This window comes from Thermobia domestica, chromosome 4, assembly GCF_964235325.1.
Source record: "Thermobia domestica chromosome 4, izTheDome1.hap1.1, whole genome shotgun sequence".
NCBI classification, from domain to species: Eukaryota; Metazoa; Arthropoda; class Insecta; order Zygentoma; family Lepismatidae; genus Thermobia; species Thermobia domestica.
In genome coordinates this window covers 280,658,097-280,683,178 of record NC_137457.1, presented here as the reverse complement: position 1 = coordinate 280,683,178, position 25,082 = coordinate 280,658,097, and the positions used below count along the sequence as shown (strand labels likewise).

Sequence of the window (25,082 nt, the reverse complement as noted above, 5' to 3'; positions counted from 1 at the left end):
AAAAGGAACCTTTAAACCAATTGCTAAAAGTGGGATTTTATATATATAACCCGGAAACAAGCTTCTAGAAAAACTGAGAAACAGAAATTTCGATTTTCTCCAACCGAACCGGTTTTGATAGAAGATCGAACCAGTTTTTTGAAAGTTGACAGAAACCGGTTTACATTTTTCAAAATACGAAAATCCAGTTTTTTCTGCTCGCGGCTGCTAATTCCTGAATCAATAAATAAAAGCTATTAGAAGCAAGTAGTCCCTTAAACGAAAATAGCGTATTTAATTAGTACTTATATTTTTAACATATCTACACGTTCCCTGAGAACAAACATTTCTGAATAATCATCTATATTTCAAAGACTAATCATACTTTTTCTTAACAACTGATTGCGAATTTTACATATCAATTCATGTCTGGGTTGGCAATAATCAGGTGGTGACAGTGCCGGGCTGTTTGTGATGAGTAAGACCGAACTCTTGATACTACGTGAGGAGCAGTAGCACGGCAGCGTGTAGTGGACTGAACACTCGGTGGTAGTATGAAAAGGGCAATCTTTCTAATTTCTTAAGACGGTACATTGTTAATGCTAGGCAATATTATAGAGACATGATAAAAGTGGCAGTTGAGTGTATCGTGAGGGACAGTTCCGAGGCGTTGGCGGCGTACAAAGCTCTCGACAGAAGCACATCGGGAAAGAGTAACAGTTGTCGGAAGAAAACTCTTAGTGACAGATTCCGCTTAGCATCAAAGCGAATTGTTACTCAGAACGGAATTCCAATTGCTACCATTCACTACCTCTGTGACTCCATACTACTCGTAGTATTGGAGCTGTTCTGAGGGCTAAAACTGGTTCAACACCATGTTAATATGGTAGGTTGCACTTCTTATTGTAGGTATATCTGTATAAGTATCTGTACATTAACGTGGATTTTTAGTTGAAGCTTTCATTTACTGCATATACAGGGTGTCTCAGAAGTCCCCTGACACAGGGTAACTCTGTTATTATCAGAGTTACAACAAAATGAAAGAGGAGAAATCGTGTCCAAATTTGTTTTCAATGTAAAGTGAAGGATTTTTTTAAAAATCGGACGAGCCATTCATTTGAGCTGTACACTCTTTATGCGCCCAATGAAATGAAACTGCAACGTTGCCATTTACCTGGACCCACAACATAAGATAATGAAGTGACTGTGTTTAACGCTAACGTATTGATGGCCAGCCTCCATTTCAAACATGACCCCATACACCATACTCTTACAAAATTTATCATAACATATATTTAACTGTTTAACTGAATTTGTTTTTTAAAATGTAGTAAGCGTTTTTCAGCGATTCAGTTAAACGGGATTGTAGTATATATATATGTCGGAGTTATCGTTTCGGAGTTATGGGCTACCGAAAACATGAAAAAATGAACCTTAAAGGTCCATGGCTCCAAAGCTATGGGATCTACCGTAGTCGGGTCAAGACTTCACTTAGGAACTAATATGTGCACTATCCAAAAACACATGTTTCAGAATCCTAAAGTACTCACGTAACAATTTTTATAGAGGGAGTTTGGCTACGGGCATATAATTTGAAGTACTCACCAACTACTTCTATAGAAAGTGTTGCGGAAGTGATACAGAGTTCTGAAACTTGAATGTTTAGATAAGGCACATACTTGTTCCTAAGTGAAATCTTGACCCGACTACGCTTATAGCTTTGGAGCCGTGGACCTTAAAAGTTCATTTTTTCATGTTTTCGGTAGCCTAAAACTCCGAAACGAAGCATTTGTGCACCCAGGTTGGTGTATACTTTTTGTCTTATCTTGGCGTCAGGAATCATCTCCCAAACGTTGTCGGTGTTGTTTTGAAACATCCTATATATATATATATATATATATAATGACTATACTTACCAGTTTTATTAAACAACTATGTATTTGGAAACATTGTACATCTGAATACGTTTTTAAGGTGTCTTCCATTTGTCTTCTGGAGTGTGCTTGCGTGGATTAAAAAAAAAAAAAAAAGTTTGAAACACCTGTAATATATTAACGTTAAAATACTCAATTAGTGACTAGGTACTCTGCGCTTTACTGTTATAAGTATATATTATTTTAGTGTTTAATAAGAGATTTTACGCTTCTCACTGTAATTGGTGTTTACATTATTGCAGCTGCATATTAGTATCAAGTTTCAAATAATTTCATTATTTCCACTGAAGTTACCATAGCATGTGAGTGACTTACTCCATGCGATGATATAAACTTGTTTTCCATTTCTGATGGTGAAGGAAAATAGAATAACTTTTTCCGAAATATTGACTATTTGAGAAGTTTTGGTCGCCTGATGAATATGCACAAGATTAGTAAATTTGATTATAATGTTAATATTGACCATTGCTGGATTACTTGTGCAAATTGCCAGTAGATAAATATTCAGTATGGCTTTCACAAATAAAGCGTAAAAACAGAAAAAATGATCGTATTAGTGGTAGAAAGAGTGCCCAGTAGGCAAAAGATTGGGTTCAAGTCTCTGCCATTTTAGCTTCCATATTCTTCCGTTATTCTATCGTTATACAGGAGCATCACTAGTCAGTAACAGTTATGATATGTAATAGACTACACTTAAGGATGAGTTAGAAAAGAAAAAATTATATTTGTCATTTCAGATGAAACTGAATATCCAGTGTCTTACTAACTTAGGAGGATCACCGCAGATTGTTGGACTTCAATGGTATGATGGGAAACAAGGCTATGTGGAACCTGATTGTCCTGTATTGGCAATATGTTATGAGAATGGATGCATGCAGATAATGAGGAATGAGAATGATGATAGTAAGTCTTTCGTAGTAGAATTTATCAAATAAATGATACTGAAACCAATACTTTAACGTTACATGTACGAGGTGCGCACCAAAAGTACGTGCCGTTTACATACGTCCGGTAACTCCGATCATGTTCAATACTTAGGTGCTTTTGGCGTGGGAGACCCGGGTTCGATTCCCGGCGGGAGCTCATGTGGTTCGAATTCCACGTTAATCAGTAGGTCCACGTCTCATATAGCCTCGCTGCTGAACGGGACGTTAAACTCAACTCAACTCAATACTTAGGTGCGACCTTTCCGTCACTTTGCAACATAATCTTCGTCCACTTTCATACACCATCGCAGTCTGTGCATCCATCTTTCAGTAACATCTGAGAAGTCATTTTGTGGAGTATGTTTCAGGCACTAGAAAATGCCACTTTCGAGGGCACTTCTGAACTCGAAACTTCTGCCTCGCAACGAGTCTTTCAATGTTGTGTTTCGTAACTTCAAAATAATGGTTTTTGTTTACTATTTGGAATAAGTGATTGTGGGAGATAGCTTGTTATACTCGGATGGTAGTAGAATAATACTATTTTTGATGCATTTTGATTATTTAATGAAAGTAGTTACATAAAGAAAAGGTTATGACAATAATATGTAGTACATAAAAAAAGGTCATGACAATAATATAGAAATTACAGATTTAACAAAAAAATGCCTGTCATGGATGAAGACCTCCACGCACGAACTTCTTATGCGTTGTTTCTCGGCATAATTAATAAGTACTTACAGAAGGTTATAGCGGTACAGGCTGAGGTCTACCCTGATGAGGTTCTGATGGTTGACTCTAAGTTGTCCTGACTGATGGAGCGACTGTCAAAGGATTGCCCAATTAACCTCTTTGTTTACCATTTCTATGGTTTATATTTCCTGCTTTTTGGCTTTTCACCTGTATGCAGTTCCTTATTTTGTTATTGTATTTGGACATTTTCACTTTCATTTTTAAATTTCATTTTCTTGAAAGTTCATTTACGGAACCTCATCCTGTTCGTTTCTTTTTTATTTTTAGTTTTGGAAGTTTTTAATACACATTGCGCTGAAATTATATTACAGTTGAAAACGAACAAAAGTGGCTGGGGAATAGTTCTTGGAAGAAGAGTGAACGAGGGACCACTTCGATGATCTTATCCTGTAAGAAACCTTCTTCTCATCTTGTCCATCTAAATAGCTGCCAAGGGATCTAATGCAGACCGACCTTGATAGCTGCAAATGGACTGCCCTTTCCACGATGCAATGAGAGAAGCCAGTAAAGTTAGAAATATCCTCAACCCGTTAGCCTTCTGTCCTCCATGACCAGGGCCTAACAAGGGCAATGTTTTCTGAGATGTTTGCAGAAATTGAGCGTGCTGACCTTGGCAAATCTTTAGTTGAATCCCCCTCCCCTTACCTGTGAAGTCGTGCACCCACTTCACACAGTACAGTCAGTAAGGACAATATTCTAACGAAGTCCTTCAATTGACAATGAACATCGAGAACTTTTTCGCAACATGTAGACAAAATATTTATTAGGCATTTCTGAGGAAATCCGTCATTTTAGGTCAATATCATGAAAGGCCTTGTTTCGTTTCGTCGATGAATATATTGTAAATTTCTGCTCGTGCAGGAGTAGGTAGACCATACGAAGAGTAAATTACAGTCCGGAATAGTTTTTATTATAAAAATCCTCTATAAACAGTATTTTACAAAAGTACTACAATAATGTAACTTCTCTAGTATAAGGTAGAGAAAGGTGACCCAAGGCTCCAGTAGCCTAGAGCAGGCTATCCACAGAGCTCCGAAGCAAGCTAGGTGGAGTGGATTAGGAATCTCCAATACTCTGAAGGAAACTAAGCAGGAAGAAGAGAAGCCTAGAGTTCCGAAGCAAACTAGAAGCTTTGGGTTAGGTATCTCCCAGAGCTCCAAAGCAAGCTAGGTGGAGTAGATTAGGAATCTCCAATGCTCTGAAGGAAACTAAGTAGGAAGAAGAGAAGCCTAAAGTTCCGAAGCGAACTAGAAGCTTTGCGTTAGGTATCTCCCAGAGCTCCAAAGCAAGCTAGATGGAGTAGATTAGGAATATCCAATGCTCTGAAGGAAACTAAGTAGGAAGAAGAGAAGCCTAGAGTTCCGAAGCAAACTAGAGGCTTTGGGTTAGGTATCTCCCAGAGCTCCAAAGCAAGCTGGTTGGAGTGGATTAGTAATCTCCAATGCTCTGAAGGAAACGAAGCAGGAAGAAGAGAAGCCTAGAATTCCGAAGCAAACTAGAGGCTTTGGGTTAGGTATCTCCCGGAGCTCCAAAGCAAGCTAGAGGAGTGGTTGACCAGTCGAAATTGTGTCTTTCTTTTGAATCCTCTTGGTTATATAGGCGCTCCAGGTGAGGCGGTGGCGCTGCTGTTCCTTCATCGTCATGTGACTGGTGGTGTCGCTGTTGTCTCCGCCGTCTGCAGCTGTAGTACTCCATAGTATGGTGCACGGGGTTGCTGTTTATAAATACTAGCACATGTTAGATGTTTGTAAACACAAGCACGTGGGACACTACAATATTAAAAAACGAACATAAAAGCTTGAAATGTTGTAAAACTAAGCCTTAATTCATTATTAAGTGAAGTTAATTCTTCGTTAATCTACTATTATTAGGTTTCAAACTATGGTAAAAGCTGCATGAATATTTGGTGTGCACTTGGTGTCTTGTGGACCAAGGATGACGATTATGACTATACAATTGAATTACGACGTATATTAGTAAACTCAAAAGATGCACATTTTCTTCCTTTGTATCATAAACATTGAATTTTCGCTGGCAGCTCTCAGTAGCGTCATGACATACGAAAGAAAAGGTGTTAGCGTTGATAGTGTATGGGAATTAGTTGGTATTTATAAAATAACGTAAAATTTTAATTTTATATATAACTGATGTTTATACATTTTATCCACACTAGGGGTGAACTGGTCCGCTGGGCATCCAAGCAAATATCTGATGCACCTTCCCCTTTATGATGCCCTTCCAAAAAGCTATGTAGTAATGAAAATAAAATGAATTAAAAAATTACATAATAGTTATTTTTTTTTAAATTTTTAATATTGCACCTAATAATTCCCACATCTTTTGAATCCTTGTTGGTAGAACTTTTGAAAGTAAGATGTAAGATTGGCAATTTACAAAACACACCACTGATATTTGAAATGTTTTTATTTCAAAATTATTTATTACTTATAGTTACAATCTTATGGTTATAGACGTAATATGATATATCTATATAGAAACTTAAAATATTGTATATGTTAAACGCTTAAAAATGAGACAAATATTCGGACCCAAAAGGAACAGGAATGGGGAATGTCGAGAACTTGATAACGAGGAACTGCATAATTTGTACCGTTTACCAAACATTGTTAGGGCCAAGAGACTCAAGTGGGCAGGTCGTGTAGCCAGAATGGAAGAAAATATGAATACTTCCAAAGTTTTAACTGGAAAACCAGAGGTAAAACGCGTATGAAACGAACAATTCCATGTACTCGTTTTTATCGCTCTATTTCCTGATGAGTATACGTATGTTCAGAACAGACAATACTAAGTATTATTAAACGTAATTTATGGAACAAATGTAGTCAAAATAAAAAAAAAATAAATAAATAAAAAGATAAACCATTAAAAGAAAAATGTCTATAAAATGTAAATTTACATTCTGTACTCGAATATAATGTGCAGAGCAAAAGATGTGTGTTTATGCCAAGTGACGTCTGTTATAGTTTTTAAATCTAGAAATCTTGTACGTGATGTCTCGGAAAAATATTTGAATGTTAATTGAGACATATACATAACTGCTGTGTCTAGAGGAATATGAAAAGTAAGTTACAAATACAGCAACATCGTATATTTATCTGACAGCGTGGTATCTTTGAGGATTGAACCTAGCCCGCTCGAAGGAAGAGACCGATTTTTCTATGATCAAACAGATTTTATACTAGATGGGACGTCATTCAGACATAATCTGAAATATATACAGGGTGGCAGGTAACTCCACCGACAAACTTTGGGAAGCGATTCCTTATACGAAATGAAAGAAAAAAGTTCTAATAAACATGGGCCGAAAAATGCCTCCTTTCAGAGTTATGATCCATTGAAAATTCAAAAAATCATTTTTCAAAACTCCCTAACTTAGAAACTATAGGACCTATTCCAAGCGGTTTAAGGAATTACACAGGAACTGTTATACGCTCTATCTATATATCGATGTTTCAGAATTCACCGGTACCAGCGAAACGAACGCACCACTTAACTTAAAGGAGTATTCCTATACTTCAACTTCCTTTTTACAGTTCCTTTCACCGATAACGGAGGATGGTAAAACGTGGATATTTAGATAGTGAACATACTAGTTCCTGTGTAATTCCTTAAACCGCTTAGGATAGGTCCTATAGTTTCTAAGTTAAAGAGTTTTGAAAAATGATTTTTCGAATTTTCAATGGATCATAACTCTGAAAGGAGGCATTTTTCGGCCCATGTTTATTAGAACTTTTTTCTTTCATTTTCGTATAAGGAATCGCCTCCCACAGTTTGTCGGTGGAGTTACCTACCACCCTGTATATATATATATATATATATATATATATATAATAAGTCGGAATGAATTAATCGAGTCGAATACAGCGGCTTGCTATGTCAAAACAAGGCTAGTACTTTTCGTGACTCCACATGAAGTAATCATTTCTGTTTATTATTATTATTATTATTATTATTATTATTATTATTATTATTATTATTATTATTATTATTATTATTATTATTATTATTATTATTATGATCAGATGGGGCAAAAATAGAACTTTTGCCACAACTCATGTATTAATAATGCTAGAGGAAAAATATATGAGAATATAATGAACTCAGACCTCTGTTCAATTCCATAATCTAAGTGTCATATTTCAAAAGGAATTTTGCATTAAAAAATACAAACAGTGTATCATCATAGCCCGCAGTTGGGGCTCTTACGGGACATACTTATTACTCAGGTCCAGGTGGTCATACGAAAGTATAATGTTTATTGTAAGACAGTCACGAGCATTCTCTGTCAGAAGAAAACAAGTTTGGTGACTCTGTGATGGATACTTTTTTTCTTTCTTTTTCTTTTCCAATATTTATTCAAAATTAGTACTACGACAGTCCAGTAAATAGTGAACACGTAATTTTTTAGAAATGACATTCTGGTTCAGTAAGAATTTATTTCTCAGTATTTTGTTTGTTTCTGCCAGGTTCCTCATTTTAAAAATTAAAATTAAGGTGATAAAGACACAAAGGTTTGAAGAATAGGCTAAATGTTATTGACGACATACAAATTAGTTGTTTATATTATGGTGTTGTTTATCTGAATGATACAGTTTTGATGTTTTATAATAATAATAAGAAGAACATAAATTAGTACATAAACAGAAGAGCAGTGCATTTCAGTGGTCGCAATAGCCCCAAAGACTGCCTCTAATAACCCCATATTATTGACAGCTCCTGCCACCCACACAGGCTGCTTGACACTTGGAATTTTTTAGTGATTCTGCTACTCCTTAATGTACTATTTCCTAATATTTTGAATTTTAGATTACCATATATGGTTCAATACTGAGAATAAAAGTTCCCTGAAGAAAACAAAAGTTTTTTTTTTTCTTTTTTATTATAACCATTAGTCAATGCACAAGAATGTTTTTCATATATAGGTATAATAGATCGCTCAACGCTCAACCGGCAACTTAGTACATTTTAAAAGTCTCTAATGTATATTGTGTTAATTCTGTGCGAGTGTTTCACAATAGCTCTTCCTTTAGCGGATCTCACAATAGCCTCTCCTATAATATTATTATTATTATTATTATTATTATTATTATCGTAAATTTGTAGTTAGATATATGGGTTATAAGTCATCTGTGTAGATTTTTTCGGGTGTTCCTCAAGGATCCAATTTGGGTCCACTATTGTTTATAATATATGTCAATGACATTGGTAAATATTTGAAGTGCCCCTTTTTACTGCACGCGGATGATCTGAAGATATTTTCTAAAATAGTTAGTAATCAGGATCACCTTAAAGTACAAGCCGATATTAACTCAGTTTATCAATGGTCCATACAAAATTTACTTCCCTTGAACATGAACAAAATAAAAATTATATCGTTCTCTAGGAAAACGAATATGTCCTACTTTTCATACTCAATAAATCAGCATACAATTCAAGCTGTTTCAATCAACAAAGACCTAGGTGTTATGATGGATTACAAGTTATTATTTGATCATCATGTTTCTACCATGGTATCTAAAGCTAGAAGGAATCTAGGACTTATCAAATGGGTTGCCAAAGATTTTAAAGACATTGCAACATGTAAAATCTTATATTATGCTTACGTTCGATCCCATTTGGAATTTGCTAGTTTAATTTGGAATCGTAATCTTACTAGTATCACGCAAATTCTTGAGTCAGTCCAGATTTCTTTCATGACTTGGTTAAAATATAAATTTAAATTACACGAGATGACTAATAGGGAGATTCTTGCTAAGCTTGATTTACAAGTTCTTGATGTTAGGAGAAATTTAAGGGAAATAAGATTTATTCATGATATAATACATGCTAGAGTGAATTTAATTGAATATTTATATATTAAAGTTCCCCCGTATAATTGTAGGGTTTACCGTTCTATACTATGTAACAATCAGTTGGTTGGTTCTCCACTATTTACTAGTGTTGACAATATAAATAAAAAATCTCTCAAAATTGATCTATTTGATCCGAATTTTTCTTTACTTAAAAAACAATATTTGGAATGTTTTATTTAGTAAATATATAAAATTCACCATGGTTTGGTATATCGTATATTGAATTCCTATTGTCTTTGTTTCATCTACATTGTTTATATCTATTTATGTGTATTATTATACATTTTCTTTGTAATTTGTTCATTTTTATTATGTTCATTATATTTTATTTATTAATAATACATCATGGTCGATTCAATAGCTGTTTAATCGAGGTTATATCGTAACTTTACTTTACAAGTTAGCTTGTATCAAACTCATGTGCTAATCTTTTGCTTTGTAGTTGGTCGAGATGATTTGATGTATTTTTTAAATTTATTTATTTTGTTTTATTTGTATTTCCTTTGTAATCCTTCATTGTATATTATTGTACATTATGACTATTTTGGCTTCGGCTGTGGTGTTTATTATCAGTAAATTCAAATTATTATTATTATTATTTTCTTATTCATTTTGTTGTGTATGGGTGTGAACCCAATCTAAGTCAAGTAACAATCCAAATCATTAGCTAGGAGAGCATTTTGCCAATGCAAGAAAAGCTATTTTCCTCCCATAAAGAAAAGAATTCTAGTCTAAATCCATTCAATAAATATTCCATACTTGTAATTGCTATCCTTCTGTAGTCTAAACGTTTCCATGCCCCGATACCAAGCAAAGAGGAAAAAAGTCTCTATATATAAGGACCATAATGATCCAATAAAATTTAGTCCTTGCACAAAATAGTTATCTTTTTCTTTCTTTCTTTCTTTGTTTCATTCTAGTGCCAGTGCTAATTGACACGGGTATGACAACAGCTTGTTGCCAATGGAACCACAATGGTAGTGTGATAGCCGTCGCTGGGACCATGCAGTTGGCTGGAGCAGGCGATAAGGATTGTAATGTGATACAATTCTTCACTCCGTTCGGTGAAGTAAGGCTTTATATCTCTATTGTTTAACACCTTAACAATAAGAGAACAGTTTTAAGTTAAATTGTATAGGCAATGCAACTTGGACAACTGTAACACAGACAGAATATTTTGACGTAATTGTAGAAGTCGTTCAAGTTTTAGAGTGTTGTGCAAACTATAGGGCTGTGCGAAGGAGTGCATAATGTCAATTGAGGCATGTTGAATGTTGACCTTGATCTTTAAACGCCGAAGTACGCAACTGCTGCGTCAAGGCTTTAAATTTTAATAGCTGAACCCCTAATTAAACTAGGAAGATAATTTTGGTATCAATGTGTTTCTGAAGAATGACGCTTGCCGCTCATATGCATTTTATATATGTGGAGGTACCACGTCGGAGAGGGGGAGAGTAAAGTTTTTTTTTTTTTTTCGCATTAAATTCTATCGGAGAGCATCTCCCTTGGGGTACAGTTGTAAAAATTGATATGTGAAGCAATGAAGTAGTTCATTATACGCTAATATCCTGCAAAAGTACTTGTTGCTTATATGGGGGAAGTAGGGGAGAGGCAGAGTTGGTCAATTTTTGAGTCTTAGTTTTTTAACGTAAATTACATTTATTTTCTGAGTTCTGTATAAGACAAGGTATCTTTTTGCTGAATTGGTGTAGAAGCATAATTCTTGTTCTGTATGTTCTACGGACAATAATGAAAGAAAAAAAATAATGGTGTGCATGTAATGTGGTACTATGGGAGGAGGTGGGGCGGGGCGAATGCAAATTCAATGAACTGTTCTTCTACGATATACAGGGCGTTTTTATAGTAATTTTGATCTAAATTTTTATCTCGCTTTGTATTGCAACAGTGGCTACCATTTTTAAAAATGTTATTGTCACGAGTGTATTGCGTACACATTAGCTTCACTTTGTTAGCATAGAGTAACTGTAAGGGTTGTCAGCCCCCCCCCCCCCCGAATTCTACTTTTTTTTCCATATTTTTTAGAATTTCTTTTGCTTCTTCTTCTTTTACGAATAGGGCAGGAATTGCACAAGTGTTACCTCTTGGAATCAGTGTTCCATAAGCTTTCCATCGAGGTATCAATAATTACCGTGTAATAATTAGAGGGGATCACCAGCGCCTCCGATGTGAGAGTTCGTTCAAATTTCTGCCCGGTGTATAAAAGTAAAAAGTATGTGTTCACGAGATACTTCAAAGGTATAAAACCTAGCACAATAATCTCACAACATTTTGAAATGCAGCGGATTTGTGCGGCTGGAGATAGGAATAAAAAGAAACATAAGTTTAAAATTATTAAAGATCTCACCTATAAATACCTATATCATACTGTAGACAGTGAGCGCTCACCGCTAGTCTAGAGGCTAACACACGCACCTTTGATGCACCTGGTACCGAGTTCGATTCCTGGTGGGAAAACATTCAAACTTGAACACATTACATTTGTTCGGATTTCACCTTGATCTATAGGTCAACGTCTCATATAGCCTCGATGCTGAAAATGGCACTAAACTTCAACAAACAAACAAACAAAGAAACAATAGGTTGACAGCGACGTAACTGTTTCAACAAACCACTGTCGTCTTGTCAGTGTAGATCGAGAAAGACAAAAACTATGTACAGATGGAACGGATAATTCTTTTTGTGAACTACATGTAGAAGCATTTCACCAGTATAAGGAGGAGTACTTTAGACAAGTATATAAATTTTTGTAACCATTTATTGTTATAGTGCGTCCAGTAAGAGAACGTCTCTGACAACTCGCAGTGACATTGCCACTACTCGCGTGTCAAGGTTTTTTCCGGCGCAACTGTAGTGGCAATTTAATTAATGGTATAAGACAGAGTGATCATGGTTGTTAATACTGGTATCAAAGTAGGGGCTGCAATGTTCCATCGCATGTGGTAAGAAACGTCAGAGACCATCTCTTGTTGGCCGTGCTATAGTGAATGATGAAGAACACTTAGCGACTCGCGTCAACTTTAGTTCAATCCTTTCTACTCGCAGAGACTCTTTGTATTCACTTGTTCAATTCTTTGTGTTCACGATTCACTTTCATTATGTTAGATCTTTTCGCACATGTCAAACACCTTCAAACTGGCACAATGCTATGCTACTAAAGGGATCTCTAATCGCGTTAAAAATTTTATGTAATTTTACAGCGTTTAATTATATTATTATTATTATTATTATTATTATTATTATTATTATTATTATTATTATTATTATTATTATTATTTATTTATTTATTTATTTATTTATTTATTTATTAATGAAGTAATAAATCCTCCAGATGAAATATAGGGTTATTCAAAAAGCGCGCCGGCTTTGTTACATCAAATTATGAATTTTATTTTTTCAAAGCACACTAATAAAATTCATAAACATGTTCATCACACGTTCCGATTTCAGGTATGGAGAATGACGTCGGATATAACCTCCGTTACTGCTCTGGCATGTAATAACTCTGTTCGTGAAATTCGCTATGGCTGCCTGACAAGTTTCCACTTGGATTTGTAAGTCTGCGAATTGTAGATTCATTCAGAACCGCGCGAAGTCGCCTGAAAGTTGTTGCGTTGAAGCTTTCTCCGTTCTGATAAAATATTTTCACAATCAGCCCACGTTGCGTTATAGTAAACTGCTCCATGGCTAGACACAGGCTGAAGAAATGCGAGAAATTCAGACTAAGACAACTATCTGAATGTTTGTGGGTAGAGCAACAATACAAAACAATGTCAGCAACCGAGAAACAAAAATTTGTCACACGATCCAAAACCGGCATGCTTTTTGAATAACCCTATACTTGATGTTATTACAATTAAAGTTTTAATCCCTGAGAATAACCTTTATTATTGTGTTTGTGCCATTTACCCCCCAAGATTGCCTTTGAGTAATTTTACTAATTAGTGTGACTAGTTATGTACTTTTTTTTTAACACAAGAAATTGTAATTTTATAATTTTAGGTGATTTTAACGTAGGTGGAATAGATTGGGCTATCAGAAATATAAACAGAAGTAGTTAGTATATTTAGGGAAAAAAATGAAAAAGTAGTTGAACTAAGTAATATTCTTCAGTTAAGTCAATGGAATTATTATTGGTGGTGGTGGTGGTGATGATGATGATGGTGGTGGTGGTGGTGGTGATGATGATGATGATGATGATGATGAGGAGGAGGAGGAGGAGGAGGAGGATGAGGATGATGATGATGATGGTGGTGGTGGTGGTGGTGGTGATCATCAGCATCATCATCATCAGTATTCTGCCGTTCGGCAGATTCTGGTACTAATGAGTTCTTTTTTCCTTTCTTCAATTGTAGATTTAGACCTGGAAATGTTTCTTCCACGTTTCTTGATCTTCAGCTTCCTTTTTTAACTCCCATTATTTTCTTCTGTTTCTCAAATCAAGATCAGTTGTATTCTTCTTCCTGTTCCTCCCTTTCCTTCCATCTTTCCTTCTATGGCGGTATGAAAAAGAAAATTTCTTCGCAAGATGTGTCCAGTCCAATTGGCCTTCCTACGAAGGATGCTGGTTAGAATTGTCCTCTTCTTTCCTATTTGTTTTAAAACATCTTCGTTTGTTGCTCTCTCTGACCATTTTATCTTCTCTATTTGCCTCCAACACCATATTTCGAAGCTCTCTAAATATTGTCCAAATCTCTGAACCAAATCATATAAACTCCTTAAGAAGGATAGAGTATTAGACCTACTGCTAACCAATATGGAAGTTAATTCAATATTATTTTGAAATTCTATCGTTAACAAAAATGAATAGTTACCATCAACCTTTTCTATTTGAATTTGAACGGAAGATAACAAAAAATGATAATAATAACTAAAAATAGCAAACAAAAGGAAACGCTTCATGCTTATTGTAATATTTATAACACTAAGGAACGGTTCCGAGGATCACAGTTCTCACCATCATCTTTAGTAAGTATGAGAAGGGTTTAAAATCTAGCAGTGAAGTAACGTGGAAAGGTAAAGGAATAAAAGGTAATTCGAAGTATCTACAAAATTTCTCGTAGCAAAATACCTCGATGCCAAATGAACCATCGTGGATTACTTACAACTAGTCGCTGTTCACTGTTGTTATTCTTATACTATTCATTCTTTCTGGCTGACAGCAGTATGTAATAAAAAAAAATCGCTTCATATTGGTTGTCTAGATTGAGAGTAGGGTTTAATTTGTAAATCTAAAAAGACCCCTTAATCTCTGCGTTTCTTCTTCTTTTTTTTCTTTCTTTGTTGATTTTGTGTAAATTTATCTTTTGTTGTTTCTTAGTGTTGTGGTTTCATCCATTCCTCCTATCCCCCGTCCCTGTCCACCCTTGTCCAAATGGAAAAACAAATGATGATGAAAAATAATAAAGCAAAGAAGATTGCAATGATGATAGCCCTGTTTCGTATAAACTTTCAGGTGCCGAAACTGAAAGGCGCGATCTGAGCATTTTTTTTTTTTTTAATTATTAAACACATATTAGAAATCATATAGTAACACTATCCATGGCTTTGCATTGGATATTGTAACAAAAGACATACTGACCAAATCTTCAACATATGCTGTATTATAAACTATAGTATGTTACAATTTCGAGTATCTACCATATCCTTCATCACACAGTATACAGACACTATAGAACATCAATAAAGATACAGACATATATATACCACCCAAGAATGGCGAAAAATTGTTTGAATAAGGGAGTTTTATAGCACAATTCGAGAATGCTCCCTCCATTATTTCCCTCTTGTATGCAGTACGTGGACAAACTGTATACCGTCTGAAAGCCTGTTTCAGTAGCTTTAAAACGAGGTATAATACTTAACGTAAAACCAACCACAGGGTGTTCTATTAGCTTTCACACGGAACTTGAGGAGTGTAAGCGGCAAAAACTTACTTTCACCCCTATCTCCGAAACGAAGGGGATTAGACCCTATGTTCATATAGGCATTTTGGCTTAGAAGACCTCCCCTATCACCTCCCAAAATCTTTGCATTTCCTCACCGGACACCATATATATATATATGTAATCATTCAAGTGTAAGCGGCAAAAACTTACTTTCACCCCTATCTCCGAAACGAAGGGGATTAGACCCTATGTTCATATAGGCATTTTGGCTTAGAAGACCTCCCCTATCATCTCCCAAAATCTTTGCATTTCCTCACCGGACATCATATATATATATATGTAATCAGATCAAGTGTAAGCGGCAAAAACTTACTTTCACCCCTATCTCCGAAACGAAGGGGATTAGACCCTATGTTCATATAGGCATTTTGGCTTAGAAGACCTCCCCTATCACCTCCCAAAATCTTTGCATTTCCTCGCCGGACACCCTGTATATATATATGTAATCAGATCAATAAAGAGCAACAATAGAAAAGGTACCAAGAAGATTAATGAAGAGGAAGGGGTTATCTACAGGGTATGGTGAGGGGAGTGCAATATGTTATATGTAGGAGAGACGGGGAAGAGAATGAAAGAAAGGATAAAGCAACCTAAAGATGTGACGATTAAGAAAGATACTAATGCCGTATACAAACCTGTTAGGGAGATAATAACGAAATTAACTGGGTAAGACGGAAGTGTTGGAGATAGAGAAGAGAATGATAATAAGAAAGTGGAAAGAAGCAGATTGGATAAAGAAGATAGGAAGAGATAAACTGATGAATTGGACAGGAGTTTACCTATTAATGAATTATGGCAGAGAATTTTGGATAGCATAGACAGGAAGATGGAATGGAAAAAGGTCCTTATAAGAACTAAAAATGGCGGCATGTGATTGGTTGGAAAATGGACACGGGGCCTACAGGGTTGGCTGAAGGCTTTATAAGGATGAAAGGCTTTAGACTCTTTCATAAGGATGACTATATACCGATATATGTCTGTATCTTCATTGATGTTCTATAGTGTCTGATAAAGGATATAGTAGATATCGGAAACTGTAACACATTATAGTTTAAAATACAGTGTGTTGGAGCTTTGGTTAGTATTTCTTTTGTTGGAAATCATATATATGTTTACCCGGGTAAAGGAAAAAAAAAAAAAAAGAACTATGACTGAACGAAAATTACTTCGATGTGAAGCGAAATTTTTACTACATACGAGGGTGGCCCAATAATTATTGTCCCTGACCTATAAGCAGTATTATTTTTCCAAAAAGTCTCCTTTCATAGTAATGCACTTCTCCCATCTATGCTGTAAAACCACTATGCCAGCTTCAAAGAAAGTCTCCGGCTGAGCCGTGAGCCATTCCTCCACAGCTTCAATAACAGCTGCATTTGAGTGAAACTTCTTCCACTTGAGGTGCTCCTTCAACTTTGGGAACAAATGAAAGTCACTAGGGGCGAGGTCGGATGAGTAGGGAGGATGTTCCAACACATCAAAACCAGCAGCACGGATTGCGGCACCAGTAAGATGGCTTTTGTGGGCCGGAGCGTTATCTTGGTAGAACAGCACTGTTCGCTGCAACATCCTGCGCCGTTTTTCCTTGATTGCTTCGCGTAACTTAGGGATTAGGGCTGCATAATAGGCCCCCGTGATAGTGTGTCCAACCTCCAGGTAGTCAATAAGGAGCACACCCTTCGCATTCCAAAAAATTGAGGCCATAATCTTGCGTGCTGATGCTTGCACTTTGAACTTGCGTGGGGGAGGCGAACTGCTGTGCCGCCACTCCATGCTCTGTCGTTTGGACTCGGGATTTTAGTGGTGGAGCCACGTCTCATCCACTGTTACAAATCTATCACAGAACTGTTTCAAGTCTGCCCCCATAACCTGCAAACCAGCCCTTGAACATCGAACTCTGTCTTTCTGATGTTCACGAGATAATAGTTTGGATACCCATCGCGCTAACACCTTTCTGAATCCCAAGTGGTTTCCACTGAGCACAATGGTGAACAATGGTTTCCATTGAGCCTACAGAGATGTGCATGATGTCTGCTCACTATTGCACCGTGATTCGTCTGTCTGCTATAATCGTATCATGCACAGCATCAATGTTTTCTGGTGTGCATGCTGTTGTTGGAGGACCAGCACCAGGGGCCTGTTGACAGCTTTCTCTGCCGCAACGGAAGTCGCGGCACCAGTTCTTTACCACCTGGTAGGAAGGAGCCCCATCACCCAACACATTGATCATGTCCTCATGAATTTCCTTTGGGTTTAACCCCTTTTTCTGGAGGTACTTGATGACAGATTGTTGTTCGGTTTTCTCCATTTTTCAAGCTAGGTGCCACCTCTCACACCTGAAACGACAAAAATGGATATTAATAAAGCAGCTGTAGTTCTGAAATTTAGCATATAGGCATCTAAAACATTAGGCTACAATATCTTTCATCATCCATCCCAGCTCAAGTATTTTAAATATGCCGGGGACAATAATTATTCAACCTCCCTCGTACTACCGCCAGTTCGAAAAAAAGAATATATCAATAGTGAACAGTGGCTAGCTGTACAATGATCAGCGATGATTGATTTGCCTTGGTGTTTTGTGACATGAAAGTTTTTAGTTATTTCGAATTACATTTCCACATGTTTCAAACGTTTAATTTTTAGGCATTTTTCAAACTTATTGAAGCTGATGATGAGAACTGGGATCCAGAAAAGTTTCTTAGTCTTTACAAACACTGCAATGAGCCTTTTCTTTTGTTTATAGATGTGACTATTATCATTGCTCGTAATCTGTGCTTCTATAAGATTAGTGGTTGTTAGAAGTAGAATTATATAAAGTTATGAAGAACAAATTTGCCATGCTAAATATTTGAAATTTCGTTAACTAGCAAATTGATTGATATGTATATGATTAGTATAAATTGATATGTATTCATTATTAGTTATGCATTTTCACTAACTAACGAAATCTATGGCTCATGGAACCCGGAGGTTCAATGTCGCGTTTACAAAAGCTCTCTATTGACCTCTGTCCTTAGCCAACTCCATCCAGTTTCTACTTTGTATTCCTATTTCTGCGAGATCCATCTTAATTTTGTCCTTCTAATGGTCTTTCGCCTAGGGCTTCCCAATGATTTTTTCTGATCAGATTTCCAGTTAAATCTTTAAAAGCTTTCCTGCTTGCTTCCATTCTGGCTACGTGACCTGCCCGCCTGAGACTTGATGACCCTAATAAGGTTTGGTAAACGGTATAAACTGTCCAGTTCTTCGTTACGATTTTCCTCCATTCCCCATTCCCATTCCTCTTGCGTTCAAATATTCGTCTTAACGATTTTATTCTCAAATACTTTCAGTCTGCGTTCTTCCCTCAGAGTAAGCGACTATGTTTCAAACCATGCAGCACAACAAGCGTGGTATCGTTTAATATATTTTAAGCTTTTAATTCCTCGACAGAATTCACGATAACAAAAGATTTTGAACTTAATAATAACACGAATTCTCTTCTTTCAGTCGACATTTAATTTCTTCATGAATATGTTTTTAGTCTATTAATATTGAACTTAAATATTTGAAAGTGTTCACTTTGTCGAAAGTATTATTTGATATTTTGACGGCATGATTTGCAGTATTACCGTCACAGCGAATTTCCATGTATTTAGTTTTGTCTAAACCCATGTCTCTGCAAGCGTTTAATAAGACTTCTGCATTTCTTTCTGTTGTTCTCCTATCATCCTCTATCAGATTTACTTATCAGTATACACCATAACATAGTGAAAATCATTCAGCTCTAGGCTATCCTTGATTTTCCTTACAGCGTACTCCAGAACAAAGTTGAATAATATTGGGGATAACGCATCTCGTTCTTTCAGGCCATTCTTGACGTGAAAACTCTTGGTCAAGAATTTTGCATATAAAGTTCTGAAGAACAAGTTTGCCGTATTGAATATTTGAAATGTCTTTAACTTTTATATTAGTATAAATTGATGTTTCCATCATTAGTATTGTATTCTCATATATGTCTAAATTTTTTTCTTCTTTTTTTTTCAGCACCTCCGTACTCTGAAAATTCCAGGAAGACAAATTACGAGTTGTGTATGGGAAGGAGGCTCTTTAAGAGTGGCACTAGCTGTGGATTCTTACATATATTTTGCCAATATCCGTCCAGATTACAAATGGTGCTACTTTGCTAACACAGTTGTTTATTCCTTTCAAAAACCTGAAAAGGCTGAAACTTGTGTGATATTCTGGGACACCAAAAATTTGGAGGTAATGTGTATACTAGTGTTGCAATCATGTAAACAATTCTGTATTTTTCTTTACGTGTATTGCTAGTGTTAGTCGGTTGCGTCATATCACGTGTTCATTGTGTACCTTGAGTGGTAATTAATTCTTCGTGATATGTATTAAGCAGTAGTGATGTGGCGCTAATTATTATGCTTGGTCTGAATGATATCACGGTATAACAGCGACCCAAATACTGATATTAAAATATTGACAACGTAAAATATCGAGTTCCAGCTCTCACACCATATTATGCGTTGCTGTTGTTGGTCATTAATGTTCGTTTCGGTCTATGCTATATTTTTATGTTGCTGTATATGTAACAGTACTATTTCTGCATCGCTATTTTGGCCTGTAATCAGTCTGAACTGTAAACTTGTAAGAAAATTGCTAGCAAATAGTTAATATTCTTTAAATAGAGACCGGTTTAATTTCTTGTAGAATTACTTCCCTTGAATCGTATAACGAATTGTTACTTGTGATTATTGTGTTATTAATCAAAATAACTTTCCCTTTATTATACGTTGTAACAAGCCAATATTTCATATGTGATGCCTTTGTATATTTTAAGAAGTGAAAACAGACATTTAGTTATATTATTACTACCAACTTTTTCATTTCCTTCTGAAGCAATACTAAAACTATTGCTGTAAAATATCTGAATGACGAGTCTTTTTTACATTTATAACCATATTGTCTCATTAGATTAAATTAGTTGTTTATTTGATCTATATTTATTAGGTGTTTGCCTAGATATTTTTTTCTATCAAATGGCGGAGTTAAGGCATCTACTTTTTTGTATCAAATGACAGAAATAAGACACCTACTTTTTGTATCAAATGGGAGAGTTGCGGCTTATACCTTTTCCATCAAATAGCAATGTTAAGATGGTTTTCCAAACATTGTTAGGGTCATCAAGTGTAAGAGGCTCAGGTTGACAAGTCACGTAATCAGAATTGAAAAGAAAAAAAAAAAGGTAGAAATTCTTTCATAATTTTAATTGGGAACCCAATCAGGAAAAGGGGCGCGGTGGCTCAGCGGTAGAGCGTTCACCTCCGGTGCTTGGGGTCCTTGGTTCGATCCCAGCTCCCGCCGTGTGGACTTTGTGGTGGACAAACACCGTGGTCGTGGGTTTTCCCGGGGTTCTCCCGTTTCCTCCTACTTTCTTCATTCCACCATTTCATTCATTTGTCATCATCACCGTCTTCTTTAGCCTAACCAGCATAACCGTGGGACGTAAAACTTAAAGATTTCATTTCACTTTTCCACTCAGGAAAAAAAAAAAAAAGACCATTACGAAGACCTAGGCGCAGATGGGAAGACAATATTAAGATGGATCTCGCAGAAATAAGAATACAAAGTAGGAACTAGATCCAGTAGGCTAAGAATAATAGTCATTGGAGAGCTTTTTGTGAATCTGTCATTGGACCTTCAGATTCCATAGACCATAGAGTTATTGTGTTGCCAAAATGTCTTGAGCCGTAGCAAAAATGCGAACTAAAGCTCACACCCTCACACACCCACGCGTTGAGCCAATAAGGGTTCAGCTGTTGCTAAGCAAGAGAAAGCGAGTGGAATTCCTTCAGCCGATAGCAGCGCTTGCAACGGAAGACTAGGGATCAAGTCAATGTGGTATATCTTTAGCTATTAAGACAGACTATTTCTAAGTGATATTCAAGAAACAAAACATTGTAGATAATAATCAAAAACTTACACAGTAAGTGCCTGTATTTTATAAATGGCCGCATGCGTCTACTGATGTTTTTAAGAAAGCATTGTAAAGACAATGCACAAAGTGCAACATAATTTTCGATCATCAAAAATGAAGGTTGCAGCCCTTCCACTGGTCTAGTGGCTAGGGCTCTTTGGTGCACATGGTCCCTTAATTTTGTTTGTATTTCACAAATAAATTTTTCTTTTATAATTGGAGCATATCGTTATTTAATTTATGAAATTGGAGCGAGAAAGTTTAGTGCAATGGCCTGTACCTTTTATTTTATTTTATTTTATTTATTTGTTTATTTTAATGTACTTACCTTGGCTTTTGTTTCAACAATTGCTTTGTAATGTTAACAGAAAAATCTACAGTGGTCATTGCCATACAAATTCTGTCCTTTTTAGAGAGTCTAAAAACTTGTATGTCACAAGAAGTAATATAATTAATGGAAGTGTGTTCTTTTCTTGTTTTTGTAGTGTTACACCAAATATGTAAAGTATCTTATCGGCATTACTGCGTGTGGAGATCATTGTGTTCTGGCAACACGCGTTGAAGATGGCAACGGACAATTTGGTTTGATTTTGTGTAACGCCATTGGAACGCCAGTTGATAGTAAGTACCTTAATTTGTATTTTTATTATTATATATTTGTTTGTGTATATCGAGAAATGTTGTATGCCCTAAATACATTTTTGTTTAGAGTTTGAATATAAATTTTGGTTACGTCTAAATTCATGGCTTACTGCTAACTTCATAATTGATCGCTGCAGAGACAAAAAGGGCGCATCGTATCGTGTGCAAGTTCTATCTAGTAAGTATTATTGTTATTTTTTACATTCTTATGTTTAGCATCGATGTTACCTGCCATAAAGACTTCCATTCATAAGTGTGGTGGACAAACACCGTATGCGTGGGTTTTCTCGGGGTTCTCCCGTTCCTCCCACTTTCTTCATTCCATTATTTCATTGATTTCTCATCATCACCGTCTCCTTTAGCCTAACCGGCATAACCGTGGGACGTAAAACTTACAGATTTCATTTCATTTTTATTGTACTAGTGTTTATGATTCATGAAGCATTTTCACCATTTACGCTTTGGGAAGAGAACTGCAGCTTTGAAATTAATTTCCAGCCATTTCATTCTAAGTACTTTTGTCGAGTAGCACATACATACATACATACATACATACATACATACATACATACATACATACATACACACACAGGTGGACAATTTATCTGGAACATCCATCATAACGGATTAACCGGAAGAGGGAGAAAAACGAAACTTTGCATGGAGCAACTATAAGGAGGGGGACATCGTTTTACGTATTAAGCAATACCACCCGATGAACAGTGTTGCCATCCCAGTATAAAGTTATATTTTTTTTTTTCAAATGGCACTACGTCAGGTTATTACATATTTCAATTTAGCGTGTTAAACAAAAACTAAAAATATCACTTTTATTATGCAGTGTTGCAAACTGTGGATGTTATAATATCACAAACATCCAAAGTTTGGAAGCCTTTATCACATGCAGCATAACAGAGATGGACAAGACAATGCACATCGGAAATATCTTAGTGTTGGATATTATGGTCATGGTATGACTTGCTTTGAATGAATAGCAAAAGAAGTTACAAGGGCTTGAAAATTTGGATTTTTTCAAAAGGCTTTATTTCGAAAAAAGTGCTTAGATAAGTATCATATCTAGTTACTTGTGTGGTTTTCAATTGACAAATAAATTATTTTGCCGTTTACAGCACTTCGATATCTCAAACCGTTCCGGAGATATGATAAACATTGATGAAGTTCGCAACACCGCTGAAAGTGGCATATTTCTGGACAATATTTAAACTGATTGTTGTTTTTCTGCTCTTTTATAGCATTGCAGGAATAACTTTTACTAGGTGTAATTACAACAAGTCCTCGCAATTACATGATTTAAGCAGTGTTGCAAACTTCAGCAATATTTATTATATCTCCGGAACGGTTTGAGATATCGAAGTGCTGTAAACGGCAAAATGATTTATTTGTCGATTGCAAACCACACAAATAACTAGATATGATACTTATCTCAGCATTTTTTCGAAATAAAGCCTTTCGAAAAAAAATCAAATTTTCAAGCCCTTGTAACTTCGTCGCTATTCATTCAAAACAAATCGTACCTTGACCATAGTATCCAACACTAAGGTACTTCCGGTGTGCATTGTCTTGTTCATCTCCGTTGTGCTGTATATGTGATAGAGGCTTCTAAACTTTGGATGTTTGTGATATTATAACATCCTTAGTTTGCAACATTGCATAATATAAGTGATAATTTTATTTTTTGTTTAACGCTAAATTGAAATATGTAATAACCTGACGTAGTGCCATTTGAAAAAAATATAACTTTATACTGGGATGGCAACACTGTTCATTTGGTGGTATTGCTTAATACGTAAAATGATGTCTCCCTCCTTATAGTTGTTTCATGCAAAGTTTCGCTTTTCTCTCTTTTCTGGTTTTTCGGTTATCACAGATGTTCCAGATAAATTGTCCACCATATATATATATATATATATATAGAGAGAGAGAGAGAGAGAGAGGGAGATATTGTGGATGCAGACACAAGATCAGTAAATTCAACATGTTTTGTGCCATTTGTATCGTTGTGGCCCCTTTAGCAGATGACAATAATATTTCTGTAGTATTTGAGTCAAAGCCACAGCCCACCAGGCACGTTGGCGCTGATCAAAGCATGCTTTACATTATCACCCGCAATAAATTGGGAAACTATGAGGATTTTAAAAGTGATTGCTGCACTGGAAAGAGAGAGAAATAGTAGAGCGAGTGAATCTCAAACAGGCCCACGGTTAAACTGCAGAAACTTTTTGTTGTTCTCGAAGACTCTTTAGCGCGTCTGAAAACTTAAAGTAACTGGTATTGCCTTCTTTGCGAGAGGGAGAGACTAACACAGGCTTCCAAGGCGAATTGAGGTCAAAATTTCACTTTAGAAAACCTGAAAATTAGTGTCATGAAATGCCCATGAAGTGTTTGAGAAGTATTTGTAGAATATCCTTTAATAATTAAATCCTTTAATAATCGATTAGTCTTTTAATAATTATATTTTTTTAAATATGATTATCAGTTAAAAATTAACTCATGGAAAGTTTAACTGATTAGATTAAAATTTATCAAAAATTTTAATTGACTAGTTTAACCTTTTTTTTTTTTTTTTTTTAACGAGTTAATTACAAATCTGTATCTTGAAACGTTGAATCCATATATGCAAAAGCGTTTCTCTCTGTCTTTCCGTTGTAGCTCCATGAGAATGCAATGGTAACACCGGAATAATTAAGTCACCATTTCGGATTTTAATAGAGGAATAAGGGTGACGAACTGGACGGGGGGAAACGGAACCTTGTTTCTAGACATTGAATCCACATTAAAAAAAAAAAAAAAAAAAAAAGTTTCTCTTTCTCTGTTACCGTTTTGACTTCGGTATCTGTTAACAGACAGTCGGAGTTGTTGTACATGACTTCCCATACTTTTATATGTGTACATAGCATAGTTGTGGAAGTCTTAAACTGATAACTTCTTCTTCTTTTAAATTCCATATACTTGCAACTATATCCTCCCTCCACTGATATAATGGGTAGTGCGTAGTTCCGGATTCGATTTGTAAAAACATTAAA

General features: G+C 35.8%; 1 protein-coding gene across 2 annotated transcripts in view; it reads left to right on the top strand.

Moving 5' to 3' along the window:
- Positions 1-25,082, top strand: part of Oseg4 (intraflagellar transport protein Oseg4) — a 122,656-nt gene that overhangs the window by 25,876 nt on the left and 71,698 nt on the right. For both annotated transcript variants that reach the window (XM_081756017.1, XM_081756016.1), the window contains exons 6-9: positions 2,651-2,816; positions 10,383-10,531; positions 19,455-19,673; positions 21,882-22,017. In XM_081756017.1, coding sequence (XP_081612143.1) covers positions 2,651-2,816; positions 10,383-10,531; positions 19,455-19,673; positions 21,882-22,017 — 670 coding nt within the window. The remainder of the gene's footprint in view (positions 1-2,650; positions 2,817-10,382; positions 10,532-19,454; positions 19,674-21,881; positions 22,018-25,082) is intronic.